The 16038-nt window shown below is 40.1% G+C and overlaps 1 protein-coding gene across 2 annotated transcripts in view; it reads right to left on the minus strand.

Moving 5' to 3' along the window:
• BDNF (brain derived neurotrophic factor) overlaps positions 1-15266 on the minus strand; it is a 48439-nt gene extending 33173 nt beyond the window's left edge. The window contains exon 1 of one of the 2 annotated variants that reach the window (XM_036879079.2): positions 15052-15266. In XM_036879079.2, coding sequence (XP_036734974.1) covers positions 15052-15054 — 3 coding nt within the window. In that variant the 5' untranslated portion in view covers positions 15055-15266. Of the gene's footprint in view, positions 1-13978; positions 14145-15051 lie in introns of those variants that run through there. The other variant, XM_036879082.2, reaches the window with a different exon arrangement.
• Between the last annotated feature and the right edge of the window lie 772 nt (positions 15267-16038).

The following is a 16038-nucleotide window of genomic DNA, read 5'->3' on the forward strand; positions in this document are numbered from 1 at the left end:
TTTGTCTAGCACACAGAATCATTTGGAAACATCTGAAACTCTGGACTTTCTCAGCTTCAGTCTATATTCAGCTTACTAAGTTCACCTTACACATTTAACTCAATTACATTCAGTTTACATGCATTTCAGTTTACATACAGTTTACTACGTTCACTTCAGTTGCATTTCATTCAATGAAAATTGGTTGAGAACTTATTGTCAGACATTGCTTTATGGACTATAACAGAGGCAAATGAGTAAAACACATGTCAGCCCTTTATGTGTTCAAATTCTAGGACATAAGATTTATCTTTTAATCTATAGGGACACTTACAAATTAGTTAAAGGTTGTAAAATGTTTTGTTTGCTTTTTTATTCCCCGCCATGTGTTTGGCATATAAAAAAATGACCATTATCACGCCCCTAGTGGCCAGTGGGTAGTAGTGATGGGCAAGAGGCTTGTTCCTAAAGCAGGAAAGGAACCTAGCAACTGCGGAGGGCCCATTAAGGCTGGTCGATGCCCTAGCTATCCTTGGATAGCAGTGTTTTACGTGAGATTGACAAAAGGATAGGGTGTGAGGGGTAAATGTAGTGGCAGAGAGGAAATGAGACATAGTTCAGGCAAATAATTTTTCTACATTTTGATTAGGTAAACTTATAAAAAGATAGATCCAGAAGGGATCTAAAGAAATTATCTCATCTTCACTACGCATAGGCCTGTCTTTGCAGACCAGGGACGTAGACTCTACATCCTTCTTCTGAGGATCTAAGAATTCAGCAATTCTGGTGCTTGAAATTTCCCGCTTGTAACATATTTTTGTTCTTGTTGCAATTTATATCTTATTTCATTTCATCCAACCTTAGTGAAGATGGAGAACAGCTGCTTACTAACTTCCTTGTGTTATTAAGTCACCACTCAAGACTTTTCTCAGAGCAAAAAATCAAATCTCACAACCTTTTTTCATAAACTCCAACTTCCAATCCATTAATCATTTCCCTCGGTCTACCCTGGACCTCCTCCAAGATCTCCATATTCTTCTGAAAATGTGAAGCCCCAAACTAGACATGTGTGTGAAATTATCCAGGGCTCAGGAAACATGGGAGCGGTGAATTATCTGAACACAGCTGTTGGGAAAACTAAAGGAAAGATTCAATCAGATTGACAAATCCTTCCCTTGCAACTTGGAGATGGAAGTGGTTGTTTCATAAAAAGATGAACCTTCAGGCCAAAGCTGTATCTTTCCCTAGTTCTGAGATGATGCATTTTTCAAAAGAAACAGATCTTAAGTAGGACTTTTAGGTATTACTTCTTTTCTTCTCAACACAATTGTTGAAGAATAAACGATTCTTTTTTGTACTCCACTTAGTATCCCAAGTTATGGACCTTTAACTGTTGAATTGGGATGGTGCTTTCATATTTTCAGGTGTTTATTTTGCTGTGATTTCTCTCAGAAGGTAAGGTCTATGAAACATTAGACTGCTTTTGAAGCTTTTGAAATTTCTCCTAAATTGAACCATTCTTTTTGTTTTGTCTGCATATAAAGCCTTATTAGAATAGAGTAAAACTAAATATAAAAGAGAATCATGGTAACCTACATGATACCTAGAATCAAGTTTAACTGATTATTTCACTTGTCAGGTATATCTCCATTACAATTTCACAATCCAATGGGACCAAATATTTGAGGCCTTCTAATTGTTTGTAGCCCATTTGAAGAGCATGGGATCAGCAGAAGTACTGCTCCCACTACTCATGGCTGACTGCTAAGCACATGTTTAGGGCATTCAAGGGTAACTGCAAAAATCAATCCAGTAGTCCCAAGAAATTAGGACAGACATGAAATGAAATTAACACTCTAAAGAGAAACTGGGTAGGAGAAGAGAACATTTACTTCCCCTTCATAATATCATTTTGAGAAATTGTCACAGGACTCTGTGACCAAAAGGAGACTACTAAGAGTGTTTGCTGTAAGGAGGTACTTCTGAAACCTTACAGAAGGGCACCAAGAAGTAGTAAGTCAGTTGTACCTAAGAAAAAGTGAAGTTGATGCATAGGGACAGGACAAATATAATGTTTCATAAAAGTTGAGAAGAGGGAGAGGGTAGAATGGGGAATAAATAGGAGAAAGCAGAAACACACACTTAAATTCCAAGACCCTTCACTTGCTTTTCCCCCTTAGTCATTGCTGTATATTCACTTGGAGAAACTCATTTTTCTCTGTTGGAATGGTAATCATGACCTGGGAGAGGGCGATGATGTGTGTGAAGTTAGGGAGTATATGGCTAGAAATACAATTTTGGAAGTCATATGTTCATTCCATGATACAAATTAAATATATTTCTGGGATGCAAATTCAGCCTATGCAAATTCAGTCAGCTTTCCTCAAGACAGCCACCATGCTGAATTAAAAAAAAATGAAGCCCCAACACTTTATTACCAAATTTCGTGCTCCCCCAAATGCAGTAAAATGTTTAGCACTGAGGATCTTTCATTTCATAGACATGTCTTTCTGAAGGCCTTAGGAAGAATGAGCCAGTGCTATTATATATTCTGAACTTTTTAATAAAGGAAAAAGTTCCCAGGATAAATAACCAAAGTTAGCTTGCATTGCTCATTCCTTTATGTCTATACCGAATGCTAACTTGAATTACCATTCTCACATAATAAACATATTCTCATGGCATTACAACCAGATTGTGGATGTAGATCATCTTAGAACTACTTTGCAAGCCAAATTTCAATTGCCTTCTATTTTATCTGCACACAAAAACTAATTAAAGTGAGTAAAAATAAGTTGAATTCCTTAAAAGAATCATGCTAACCTACATGATGCCAATTTATCTCAAAAAAGCATGTAGAAGTTTAACATACTCTTGAATATTTGTTTGGCTGATTAACATTCTTTTCTAATATTACTTTTTGTTGTATGTTTTAATAATTCATATTGTTATTTATTTATATGATTTTGCCCTCCATGTCCTAAGAAGAATATATAAAGTATCTAATTTACCTTTTAATTAATTGATGTTTATAAGAGCACAATTTCAGAATAGTATTTAATAATAGAAATTAATCACACAAGTGGAATTATATGATGTGTGTCATTTGAAGAATAAAGAAACAGCCTTAAAGAATATTTCTTTGGAAAATGATGTGGGTTAAAAAAATGCAAGGTTTAAATTAGTAAATATTTCCTAACATTTTTAAGACTAGAGATCATAATAAAATACAACTAATTTAAGAATTCCTTCTTTATTTCTTGATCCTTTTAAGGAAAATAGATCAAGTTTTTGTGTTGTTTTGTTTTCTTGGAGGTGGGGAGGAAAGCAACAGCGATTCTGTCATTGGAAACCAAGTAAAGCTGTTGTCAAATCTCAGATGAGAATCTAGAATAAAATGAAGTAACTGAAAACACAGGGAATAATATATAGGAATTAATGAAAACCTGATATTTCAATTCATCTTGTCTTAGTGTCTCAAGAACAGTAATATAACCACGGAGTGTTGAAGAGGTTTAAAATATAATTAGTTTTGTCCTACCAATTTGATATTAATATTGTCTGATTGGCATGCTATTAATATTTTGTTAATTATGTTTCTACTTTGGTAATTAAGCTAAGTTAAATGCAAAACACTCTTTTGAAAATCAAGATAAATAAAATATTGCATATATTGTCCATTATTTTCTTATGTTATGATTGTTGGAAAAATAGAAGAAATATCATTGTTACATGATATAATTTTTAAGGCTTACACAGCAGTTAAGAGAATCCAGGTCCTAGTTTAAACTCGCTCTCTGGCCATGCGACCTGAGCGTCACTTCACCAGCCCAAGCTTGTTCACATTGATACTGTAAGTTCATAGAAATGTTTGTTGGATAAGTTGAGAGATCTTCCCTACTGTGTATCTCAGTTGCCCAACCAATGAAACAAGGGCAGTGGGCTGGAGGCCGTGGTTGTCAAGCTTGGCAGCTCAGCAAGAACAAATGATTCAGGTGAATTTGATGCTCTAGGGGAACCTGTGAACCGATCATCTTTAAGGTACTTTTTTCCATCTAAATTTGGACTTCTTTCAGGAATGGTATATCACTTGGTGAACTAAACTTGGATCTCATGTAATTCTTTCCCCTCAAGTTAGAGCCTTGAGCCAAGGAAGGATTCATTCTCTTCTCCTTCATATTATGTAGTTACCACTGATGAGGCTCTAGGTGGACTTTTTCATACACCAAAATGTCCTTTCAGATCATTCTTTCCTGCTGGGATGTTTTCTGGAGCTCTGGTATGTATCAAATACATTATGAGTTTAAGCCATTCTTAGTTGCGTAACTCAGAATAGAGGCAGAATGAGGTATCCCCACTGGGCTCTACATCTTCGATTCCTCATGTGACTTTAGCTGCCCTGCAAAGACCACTGACTTAAGAGTATGCATCCAATCACTCATTTAAAATTGCACCTTTCTAGGAGTTGCTTTCCAAGAGGAAAATGGATAAGATCTATCAGGAAGATGCCCAAGCTGATATGTACAACTCCCTTACCCAGACTACCTCTCAGTTTAGTTTGGTAGGGCTGAGTTCTGAGATATTCTGAGTTCTGAGTTGGTACAAAGACACAAAGGACCCAGATACCAATTTTTGGCATTCTCCCAAATGATATGTTATTTCCAGAGAAGTTCCAAGTTTGGAGAAGAACCTTTGGAGGAAGAACATTGAATTGCATAAGGAAAGCCAATAAACATTTTAGTCCCCAAAAGGGACTGTAAGCCTTGTAATTATGTTTAAAACTGTGCTTGTCCATCCTCTCCTCCATATCTGTAAACAACATGTTAGCTGTGGAGGTTTGTCATCCACTGTGTTTTTGGAGAGGGTGTTCCTTACCAGAGCATCTGCAGTGTTACAGCCAGTAAGTTTGAAAAGGCAAATTTATGAAATGGCTTCTAAACACACTAAATCCTAACCTAAACAATTTATAACATTTCTTACTCAATAACTTTCAGAAGTCAACTAACTTGGGCCTTCCCTAAATAAGTTAAGAAAGGAGTTTGACATCATCCATTGGGTTAATAACCTAAAGTAAGTGGAAGGAAACATGGGTAGGTAAAGAGTTTCATATACTTGTCTTTCTTTTCAGTGACTATGTACTTATTTCTGGACAGTTATTTTTCTTGCTAGTGTTTTAAGCATGACAACAATTATAATAATAACAGCTAAGATTTCATAGGGATATACATATTAGTTTGCTGATTAAAAGAAAGGGCTTTAGAATTAGACCTGGTTTGAGTTAAGCTTTGCCACTTACTGGCTTTGCTAGTTTGGGATAGTTGATTAGCTGGTACTTCAGTGTCCTTATTTTTAAAATAGGATTAAAAACAATCTCTGCCTAGAAAGATTGTTGTGAGGATTCAATTAACTATGAAACTGTAGACTGCTTACCACAGTAAACTCAGTAAAGTTAGATTTTATTATTAATTTATTTGATTCTCACACATTTCAAGTATTATTACTCTATCCATTCTGTGATTATGAAAATAGGGCTTCAAAAAGGATAGGTGACAATGAGTGACTTGAAAGTCTTTCATTGGTTAGGGAAGATTCAATATAATTATAAAACAGCACTTGTGGCCACTAATTCTGAGATTCTCAGCCATCTCCAAGGGTAATGATATAGATCTCTTAACAAAATGTATATGCAACACTGAAAATGGGAGACCCAAATCAAATCTTGGTGGTAGCTATCAGAGAGGGAGACATGATTTTATAATGGACTTTGGAACCAGAAAACTTTAGGTTTAAATTTTAGCTTTTTCACTTAACATTCTCTGTAAAATTTTTCTGGGCTCCAGTTTCCTTACTTATACAATTAGAATATAATCTATTTCAGCAAATTGCTTTGAGGGTTAAATAATATATGCCAAATATAAAGAAAACAAGTTAGCTTTGGATAAATGCAAAATAAATGTTATTCCAACCCTATTATCATTTGCATATACTTTCCCATACTATATAAAGTAATTATAAAAATGAAGTCTTTATAGTCTGTTGAGGTTAGTGAAGTCATAACAGGTATCTGAAGCAATGCTCACTGACTAAATGACCAGTGTCTAAACTTGTTCTCTTTCTCAATGTAGTGATAATTTTTAGGCCAGTAGGGTAGTGCTGGTGGTACTAAGGGTAAACTGTAAAGTAATAGCAAGCTCTATCCATAGACACATGCCTACTATACCCTAGACATCTCATCAGTTGGTTTTTTTCTCCACTTGGCAACTTGTCTAATGGCAAAAGAGAGTATTTTAAAATTTTTCTCCAAATGCTAGTTTCCTTTTTCCAGGAAGGAAAACTCAAAGGCTAATACTGAAAGGTAGCAAGAGATTAAGTTAACATTTCTTAATCTTTGCTATGTTAACATGTCTCCTCCACCACAGAGTCTGTTGTCAAATATATTTAGGAAATGCTACATAGTAATAGTTGCACTTTGTCACCAATAGAAATCAGACACCTTCATATCACGAATCAGTTGTTACAGATATCACAAAATACATTGATGCTTACCACTCTTTCGAAAATCACAGTATTTACTTCACTGCTACGTCTTATTAAATATGTCAAAAAGTACATGTGTGGCTTTGTCACACAATACGCTTTTTAAAAATGTTTTTATAACTGTATTTTAATGTAATTGGCTTCCTTTGTAAGCTTATACATTTTTATTGTATTTGTTTAGAAACATTCTGAAAAGGGTTTACAAAGGCTTAACCAGGTTGCCAAGAAGACTGGAGTCCATGACCCAAGAGTAGTTACAAAGCCCATGTTACTACAACATACCACAAGGAGAAACAGTAACAAGGCCATTCTTAAAGATGGATTATGGAAATTGTTGGGGAGAAAGAAACCCTTACTGGAGGAGGAAGGTAAAAGCAAAATAAATTGTTTTCTACCGAAGTAACCAGAACAATAATGAGCATGACACTGGAGAACTCAATGGTCAAATGGCTTAAGGAAGACTCCTAGAAAGGGCACTTTGATTTAATAACTGCTATCTAATACTAAACCTATTTTGATTTCCCTTATCATTTCTCTGCTCAGTTTTTCTTCATGTTCCCTTTTCCTTTTCTGTTCACTCACTCTGCAGTGTATCATCCCAAAGGCTTTCGATGTTTATGAAGCCTTTTTACAATCACCCAATTTAGGTATTTTGTCTCACAGTCATCTTATTACTTAGGGATTAGATAGTTGATTTTTTACTTGAAGCTTTAGATGAGATAAATCAATTCCAACTCCTTCTCATGCTGATGAGTATGGGATTTAGCACATTCTGAAGAAACTTCTAGATTCCATAACATTATAACATGCACTCTCGGCAGAGAGATCTCAGAGCATTTTCTTCTGCTGCTTAGGGCAATTGATTGGATTTCCCTTTCCCAGTGTGAGAAGGTTTTTGAGTGCATTCAACGTTCACTCAGAGGTTAAAAACATTGCCAAAGTACTTTCAACTTCCTGTGGTGATCCAGGAAATGCTCACAACTCATCAAAATGTCTTACATAGGCCACATGTTCCTCTAGCTTCACACTGAACTGTTTAATTCAGAGGTCACATGTTGCTAAACTTCTGGCTATTAGTAACTAGGCTTGCTTTAAAGTCTTTTATTTTGAAATTAATGCTTTGGAATATATTTTGCCATTTGTCTAAAATAGAATCCAAGAATGATATCTGTCATCCCTAGCACATCAGAAGTTATTTTAAATATAGCATCTTTATAAAAGTCAATAGCTGCCTCATCAAAGGGCAATCATGTCCAGTGTGGGTGGCTGTGCCAATTGTTTTTGAACTACTGCAGCAATCTAGCCAATCCCAGGGAATGGCTTGCAGCCTTTCTACACCCACATTTTTTCTTAATTATCTCCACCAGGCTGAGTTAGCTAAGGACAGATCTATAGAATTTCCTGGATGTCAGAGAGCCCACATACCTTCTGCAGTCCTTGGGCTACCAGTTCCATTTCATGTTTGTCCTGGTTGTCCATCTAATTATCTATTATCATGTGTATATAATGCATTATTCATGAGGCCTAGACAATTTCAGGATGCAATATCTTGATTTTAAAAGGAAATGATCTGAAAATTAGAACCTCTGATGGCATAAAGAAAATAAGCACTTAATTTGATAGCAAGTCTCTCATCATCCCATCCCTTTAAAGAATAATCTGCAGAAATTTGAGATCATTGTTCAAATTAAAACTTTCCAAGTTACCAATTCTTAGAAAACAGTTCATTCAATATCCAGATTCTTTCTACACTGGGTTCATATAAGCCACTTTGACTACTTATAATGTACTTTTTAAAAAACAAGTTAAAAATTTGTGGCACCAAACTTGTGAATCATCAGAGGTTAGGGTGACTTAGGCCCTACTTTCCATCAAACAATAGTTATCTATTATAACACTTAGAGCTAAAATGGAATTTAGAGTTTATCCTGAGAATATTCTCCCTGTTTTATGTGTGAGGAAACAGAGATTGAGAGAAACTAATTGAGTTTTGATTTTTCCAGCTATTGACAACCATACAGAAGCAAAGCCTGAGTTCAGGCTTTTAATCTGCTCACTGCACCTTCTTGAAAAAAGGTAAGAATCCAGAAGCCTGTCTCCTTCTAGGGATCAGAGCAAATTGAAAGACCAGTCATGTCTCTAGGTTAAAAATCCCACCAAGATAGGTTCAATTCAGTCTTGATCAATGCTGAATCTCCAGACTCCAGCACAGTTCCTGGTACATAATAGGTTGTCAATTAATGCTTCAAGAATAAAGGTATGAATGTTAGAGTCTCTTAGGTATTGAAAGAGGTAAAGAAAGTATACCTCCAGCTAAGTGGGAAATGGCCAGTCAAGCTCATGATGCCCATAGGTATCAGAATATCTACCAAGATAAGCAAGATCCCAGGCATCCAAGACTGGTATGAAATTTCAGAGCGTTAGAAGTAAACAAGCCAGCATGAATTCAGCATCAGATATGGGCTGGGTTAAGTGACCTCTGGGAACCTCTGCCCCTCAGATTCTGTGACTCCCAAGTTAAGAGTAAAGTGCTCCTTGGCTTTGTCTCTTCCCATTCTCTGTGATGTTTCAGGGCAAATTTGTGACTGTGCTTTATTTTAGATGGTGTGTTGGCTACAGGAAGATCCCTCGTTTCTTTGATCCTCCAATTGTGGGAGAGTGAAAGAGTGGCTTAGGAAGAGGTCATAGACTGGTAAAAACTTTACATTAGGCCTGCAGAATTTTGGAAACTCTTTGTAGATTTTTTTTTAATTAAAGAAATCAAAACATGAGGAAATAATGCCTATAATCTCCTCAAATGTCTAAGTGGGATTTGAGGTGGCAAGGTACTCCCTCAACAAGCACAGTCCTTGAAATTGGAAGAAATTGATTCTGAGCCAGTCTTTACCTCTTACTGGCAATGTGGTCTTGGACAACAATGAACCTGAGTTTTCGCATATGTAAAAGGTGACTGACAATTCCTACCCAACATTATTACTAAAGAGATCAAATAAGGAAACCTGTAAAGAACTTTCGAAGCACGATATGCATAAAGTACTATTACTGGGAAATACAAATAGAGGCTGCATTATGACAGAATTCTTTATACAACTCATCTAGAATGTTAGAAAAAGAGGGAAAAAAGTCCATCTGAATTTTTAAAAACTCAGAACGAACACTCCAAAATTTGCAAATGAAAATGGAGGCACGTATACATTATTTAACATTTTGATCTTTGCACCATGGTGTTTTGGGGTATTAAACTTCATGGAACATGTGTATCTATCTCAAGCAGTAGCTTTATCTTTCAAAGTACAAGAAGAAAGATTTCATATTTTTGACATCATTGTCACTCTTAAGCCAAAGGAGGAAGAAAATCTTTTTATATATACTGTTTAAGAATGTAATATTTCTCCCCTTAAAGTCACTCTCCCCATTTCTGTAAGATTCAGTAATTGTAAGCTTCACTAAATGCTAAGGTTTATTTTTATTTATTAAGTACCACATACTGTTCTTTACATGGATTATGGCATGTAAATTTAACAGACTACCTGCTTGTTAAATTCACTAGAAACTACAGAGACAAACATGCCCACCCATACACACACACACACAACACACACACACACACACACACACACACACACACACACACACACACACACACACACACACACACACACACACCCAGCAGTAGCAGATCAGCAGAGATACCAAAGAAAGATAATCTGAGATACTTCTGAGGTAGCAGTTGTAAAATTAAAATAGGCAACTTGTTAAATTATCCATAGAGTGAAAAGAAATCTACAAAAATAGATATTTTTCTGGCAAGTCTGTGTTTTCAAAAAAAATTTAGATTTAAGCAGAATTTAAAAATCTGGTATCAGTTCATATGCATTAGAATCATTTAAATGGTTAGTTTGTCTTAGTTAAAAGCAAAGATTAGCTTTATTGGCCTTCGGTAGAAGTACGTTCAATAAAAAATATGTTCAGTTAGACATCATTTTAACTGACAGATTGTAAGCAATTTGATCAAGTGAATGTTATTTGAGCAAGTTGGATTCTGGTGTCCAAATCACAGAATTAAAAATAAAAATCCTTCATTAAGGCATGCCTCAATGCTGATTTTCTCATTTCTATTTGTTGGTTTTGTGGCTGATTATCTATTTTGTGGCCATCCAGGCCCTTGCCTCTTCCACTCCTGATTTTGGAATGCTGTTTCTTATTAAAGATTCCCCTAGAGGACAGGCCAGGGAAAGGAAAGAAACTAAATTCACTAGCTTCTCCTCTTATTAAGAATTTAGATTAGAGATTTTATATGGAGAGTATGACAAGTGAATGAAGAATTTTATGTATGTTGTTTTTAGATCTCTTAAAGGCCTTCTTTCCAATTTACATTGATAGATAATTGACAAATACTATTTCGAAAGCCAACAAAAAAAGTTGCTTTTAAAATCTCCATTTACTGCCTTGACTATACAAATTAGATGATATTTAAAAATAACTGGTACTCTGATTCAACCAAATGAAAATGCTGTGTGTGAAGAGAACGTTACAGTGATACCTTCCGCTTAAGGAGTGTCTGCTTCCCAGTTTGCAAAGCCCTTTCAGACATTCTCTTCCATCCTACAAAAATTGCTGCGTTGTAGGTCTTACTATCAATGACACTGAAAAAGCTAAAGGCAGGATGAATATATTTTCATCTGAATCAATACAGGTATATTCCATTGGGGGAGCAAGACCAGCTGAAATCTCACACACAGAAATATAATATGCAAGACCAGGGGATACAAAAGTAGAGTAGGTTACTGCTAATTTTTTAAAAACCCTCCTCCCCTTTGTTCCCCTCTCCTCTTTATCTCCTAATCTTCGGTCTTATTTCAAACTGGATAATTGAAATTTTTTGTCTTCATGCTGAGGAGCTCTATGTAAATACACATAAACAGTGAATTTCAGGCGCACCATTCTTAAAGTGACACTCATTTCCACGACACTTCAGGCGAAACCATTTCATCTCACAAGTCAAGGATATGTGTGTGTGAGAGAGAGAGGATGACGCGACACTTTTGAGGTTTGTTTAAGTTGTTAAAAGATCTCGAGGTTACAAGAATTAGACTGTTAAGCAGTTTCCTTATTTGTCTCCCAGGGACGCAAAAGCTACAATTTTCTCGGTTCGACTGTCAGATAAATTGGCAAGTCGACTAAAAGGATAATATTCCCTTAACGATGCATTCATTTGAAGCCCTAGCAACTGTATTAGGCAGTAGAGTATTCGCTAGCAAGGCATCTCGTGGAGAGGGAACTCTGCAATTTAGAGTGACAGATGATTTTTTTCTCATCCATCAAGCCGCCTCAAAATGTCACAATATTTACACCACTTCCTTGGTGAATTAGAATCCAGGCAGGCAGACAGGAAAAAAAACAGAAAAAGAAAAATTCCGACCGGTTGTCTCTTGATTGGGGAAAAGCAAGCGTTGCACCTTTAAATTCTGCCCCTCCGTTCCGCGTTCCCCCCCTTTTCAGGATTTTGCAATAAATCTCCCAGTTCTGTGTTCAGCCCTGCAGATCCGTATTTAAAACAGCACCATCTGGGAAGGGTGGGTGGCGATGGTGATGCGGACTCCTTGGAGTTCCTTTGCAGCACGCTTGGAATTGCATCAGACTGATCAGAAATCCCCCCGCCCCCAAGCCCAGCCCCTCCCGCCTCACTCCCCACCCTGCTCCTCCCCTCCCCTCCCCTCCCTTCGCGTAGATCTCACTGAGAAAACGACTGGATCTCGGAACAATCTGTGCCCCATTCGCTGCAGGCTTGCTCCGTAAACCCTGTGCTACGCTCTTTGTGTGCGGAACAGCCTATCACCGTCATCTGATCCTACAGCCTGTTTTTTATTTTTTCCCTCTTAATCTCCACAGTATCCTCGCGTTGCCTGTGAATCCATCCTTTCTACCTGAGCAGAGTTGGGATTCACTCGCTCGCTGGAATAGTGCAGTCCAGAGTTTCGGAAATCGGTTTTCTCCTAGTTCCTCCGCCTCACACCAAGCCCCTGCCTCTTTATTAAGAAGGGCTGATCCGGGAAGGAGGAGTCCAGAAAGACCAAGCCCTGGGGCGAAAACTGTCAAAGGGCCGGGCTCCTCGGCCGGAACAAAGGGCCCAAGAAGGGGGTGGAAGAGGGTTGTAAGTGTGCGGAGAGAATGTTGGCCCCCCGTGCGGGGGCACGCAAGTCCCTGGGCTCTCATAGGAGAGAGAAGAGGACAAGATTGCCGAGCTCTCTGGCCGCTCGGGGTCCCTCCGGGGCTGAGGCGGGGGAGGTGGAACGGAAGGCTACGAGCTCTGCGCAGCCACGGTCTCCCCCGCCCCCTGGCCCACCTGGGCGGCGGCGGGCGGCCCGGTGGCGAGCCCGCCGCCCTCCACCCGCGCCTCCGGGTGCATCCTCTCGGTGGCTGGGCGGTCTGTGCGCCCAGCTGATTGGTGACTCTGTCCAGCGGGCGACCGGAGCTACGAGTGTTCCTCAACACCGCCTCCAGCCGCCAAGGCCCCCTCCCCCGGCCAGCTCCCCGGCTTTTCGGCTGGGAAAGGACCTTTTCCTCCCAAGCAGAGGCCCCGCTTTCCGTAGTTACTCCGACTGACTGGGACCTGGGCTCAGTGAGACATTCGGCCCGGAGGGTGCGGAGCACGGTCTCCGAGGCTCCCCTTCCCTTGAGAAAGCGGGAGTCCTCTAGGCCACCGCCCGAAACTTGTTGGGAGGGAGGAAACGGGGGTGGGGTGGGGGAATCACCCAGAAAGGAACATCTAGCTAGGAGCGAAAGCGACGGTGGGGAAGAGATAGAATGAGGGAGGGATGGAGGCAGGAGGAGGGGGCGGGATGGAAGGGGGGCGGGAAGGAGCTAGGGAGGGATACAGAGAGAATGAATCCTCACTAGAAGAGCTGAAATTACCTTGATTCATTTTGTGTTGGAGATTTAGCATTACCTCCTACCCTCCCAACCTCCACCTCCCCTTTCCTCACCGCACACCACTTCCACCGCTTGATTCTAAATGGTACAAAAGTCAAAATTTAGGAAATCGAATGTTGTGTAAAAAGCTTCAGAATTAGTAATGAATCTACTGTACACACACATACACACACACACACACACACACACACACACACACACACACACACACACACCGGAAAAGAGAACGGAAAAGAGGGAGGTGAAGGGGAGAAAAAGAGAAATCTTACATTTGAATCAGACGTTTGCCGGTCCAAGTTAACTAAACTCATTATATCCGCAGGAAGACTGATTTTTTTTTCTTGCGCCTTCTCTCTTTACCCCAAGGCTCTCACCTAAGGCCATTCAAACTGGGCAAATACCAAGAAACAACCCCCCTCTCACGCTTTCCTTCTACCTCCTCCCCTCCACCACGCGTCCTCTAGGGAAGATCGAGTATCAAAATAGCTCAAGAATTGGGGTTTCAGGGGGTCCCCGCCCCGGTGCTTACCTTCTTTGCGGCTTACACCACCCTGGTGGCTAGATCCTGGAGATAAACACTTGCATTTCCCAAAGTTAACCCAGTATACCAACCCGGAGCTTGCCAAGAGTCTATTCCAGCCTACACCGCTAGGAAGCCAACTTCAGCGAGCTCAATGAGGGGACCAAACTGGGTCTCGCTTTCCAAACGCTCTGCTCCAAAATCTGACTCTCTCCAGTCCCGATCTCACTGTGAGCCGAACCTCAGAAAAGACGCTTCTTAAGGGCGACACAGGGCTGGCTTTACTGCGGGGCCAAGACAGCTACCTGGGGTATCACCACCTCGGACAAATCTGCTGGCTCTGTCCAAGGTACTGAATGGATTCCAATCTCTCCATTACACACTCCGCACAGCAGGAGGAAAACGCTTTAAAAAATCTCTAATTAAGTGATACTCGATATTGCTCTAGACGATTTCTTCCACTTCCTTACGTTTTGTCACGTGCGGATAGCTTTCCCAAAGACAGTCTGTTAATAGTTGATCAAATGTTGATGAGACCCTTTTCTTCTATGAGAGGATTACCCATTTCATTACCGGTGATAATGCACTTCTGACTTCTTTCTTTCCCACCAACCCCACCCCCATTTGAACCCAAACTCCCAATCTCTACCCCATCCTTACCCCCACTCCACCCCCTAACTCTAACCTCTAATGGCACTATTGTTTTTAGATGGAAAGTAACCCCCTTGTGAATGTCAATTACATGCCCACATATAAATCATAGAATATGGTCATACACCACACACATAAAGGCAAAGAATGGAATGCAAGAAGACTGGGAGAGAAGCATCAGCCTTGAACAGCCAATATAACGCACACACACCCCCTCCAGCTCCAAGTTTGTTCCACGCAGTTCCACACTGCTGTGTTAAATCTCAAATGATTCCAATTAAAGTTGCACTATGTAAAAAACCGATTCTCCTGGCCTCAGTAGCTGCTGTTCTTTGGCGTGTGAAGTGCTAGGAAAAGCTAGCTGTGATATGCCGTTGTTAAGCAACATGTCAAGATTTTTCAATTATAATGCAGGGTTTATTGCTACTCACCATTGTGCCTTTGCTGTCCTGGAGACTCAAGTGTCTTAAAATCCCGTCTCCCCAACAGATGCTGGAAGGTAATGTGTCTTGTTTGAAGTCATCATGTGAGAAGTTCGGCTTTGCTCAGTGGATCGCCCACCACTTGGTGTGACTTATGAATCTAATAACCCTTTGCAATATCCGCAAGCTTAAACTCTCAACCACCTTGGCGACTACAGAAGACAAAGCAACTGGCATCAATGTTGAAAAACCTATAGATTTACGCAAACGCCCTCACTCCGAGAGACACGTTTCCTTTTGAGTTGTTACGTGATTCTAATGAATGAGCAAGGTTACCAATGACTGTCCAATTGCCCTGCTATATATCGGGCTGTTCCTGGGGCTGCCTCCCAATAGCCCGTCACTGGGTCCTGGCACAGAAAGTTCCCGGGGAAAGTGAGGAGTTTCAGGGTACCCTCATAAAAATAACTCAGCCTGCACACCGCTCCCTTGCCCACTGCTCAGTTCACAGCTGGGGCTCTGGCAAAGCTGAGCTCGGCTCGGGAGGTTTCCCTGTCGCCAGGTAAGAAAATCTTCGCCTCGTCAGGCTAGGGCGGGAAGACCGTTGGGGAACTTGTTGCTTATCAGCGCCAACAGGCTACCGCTTTAATAATAATGCCAGAAAAGAGCAGAGGGAGGGGTGGGGGGCGGCAACGACGACGACTATCCTTGCTATTTACGTGACCAACTCACTGTGACTCCCTCGATAAGAAAGAAACTTCTTAGAAAAGTTCGTACCCCTCCTCCTCCCCTATCATGACTAAAGATCTCCAGCTGCTGAGGTCGTGACTTATGATCAAATGGAGGGTTGGGGTCTAGGCGCCGGGGCGGGAGGTGGGGTGCGGAGGGCGGTATGTGAGTGACTTGTCCTTGGGAACAACTACATGCGTCGAAGCGCGCATCAGCTCGGCAACTTTCCCTTTCCTTCTCAGGGGACTGATGACTAGGCGAGAGGCA

Source organism: Manis pentadactyla, chromosome 9 (assembly GCF_030020395.1).
Source record: "Manis pentadactyla isolate mManPen7 chromosome 9, mManPen7.hap1, whole genome shotgun sequence".
Classification (NCBI taxonomy): Eukaryota; Metazoa; Chordata; class Mammalia; order Pholidota; family Manidae; genus Manis; species Manis pentadactyla.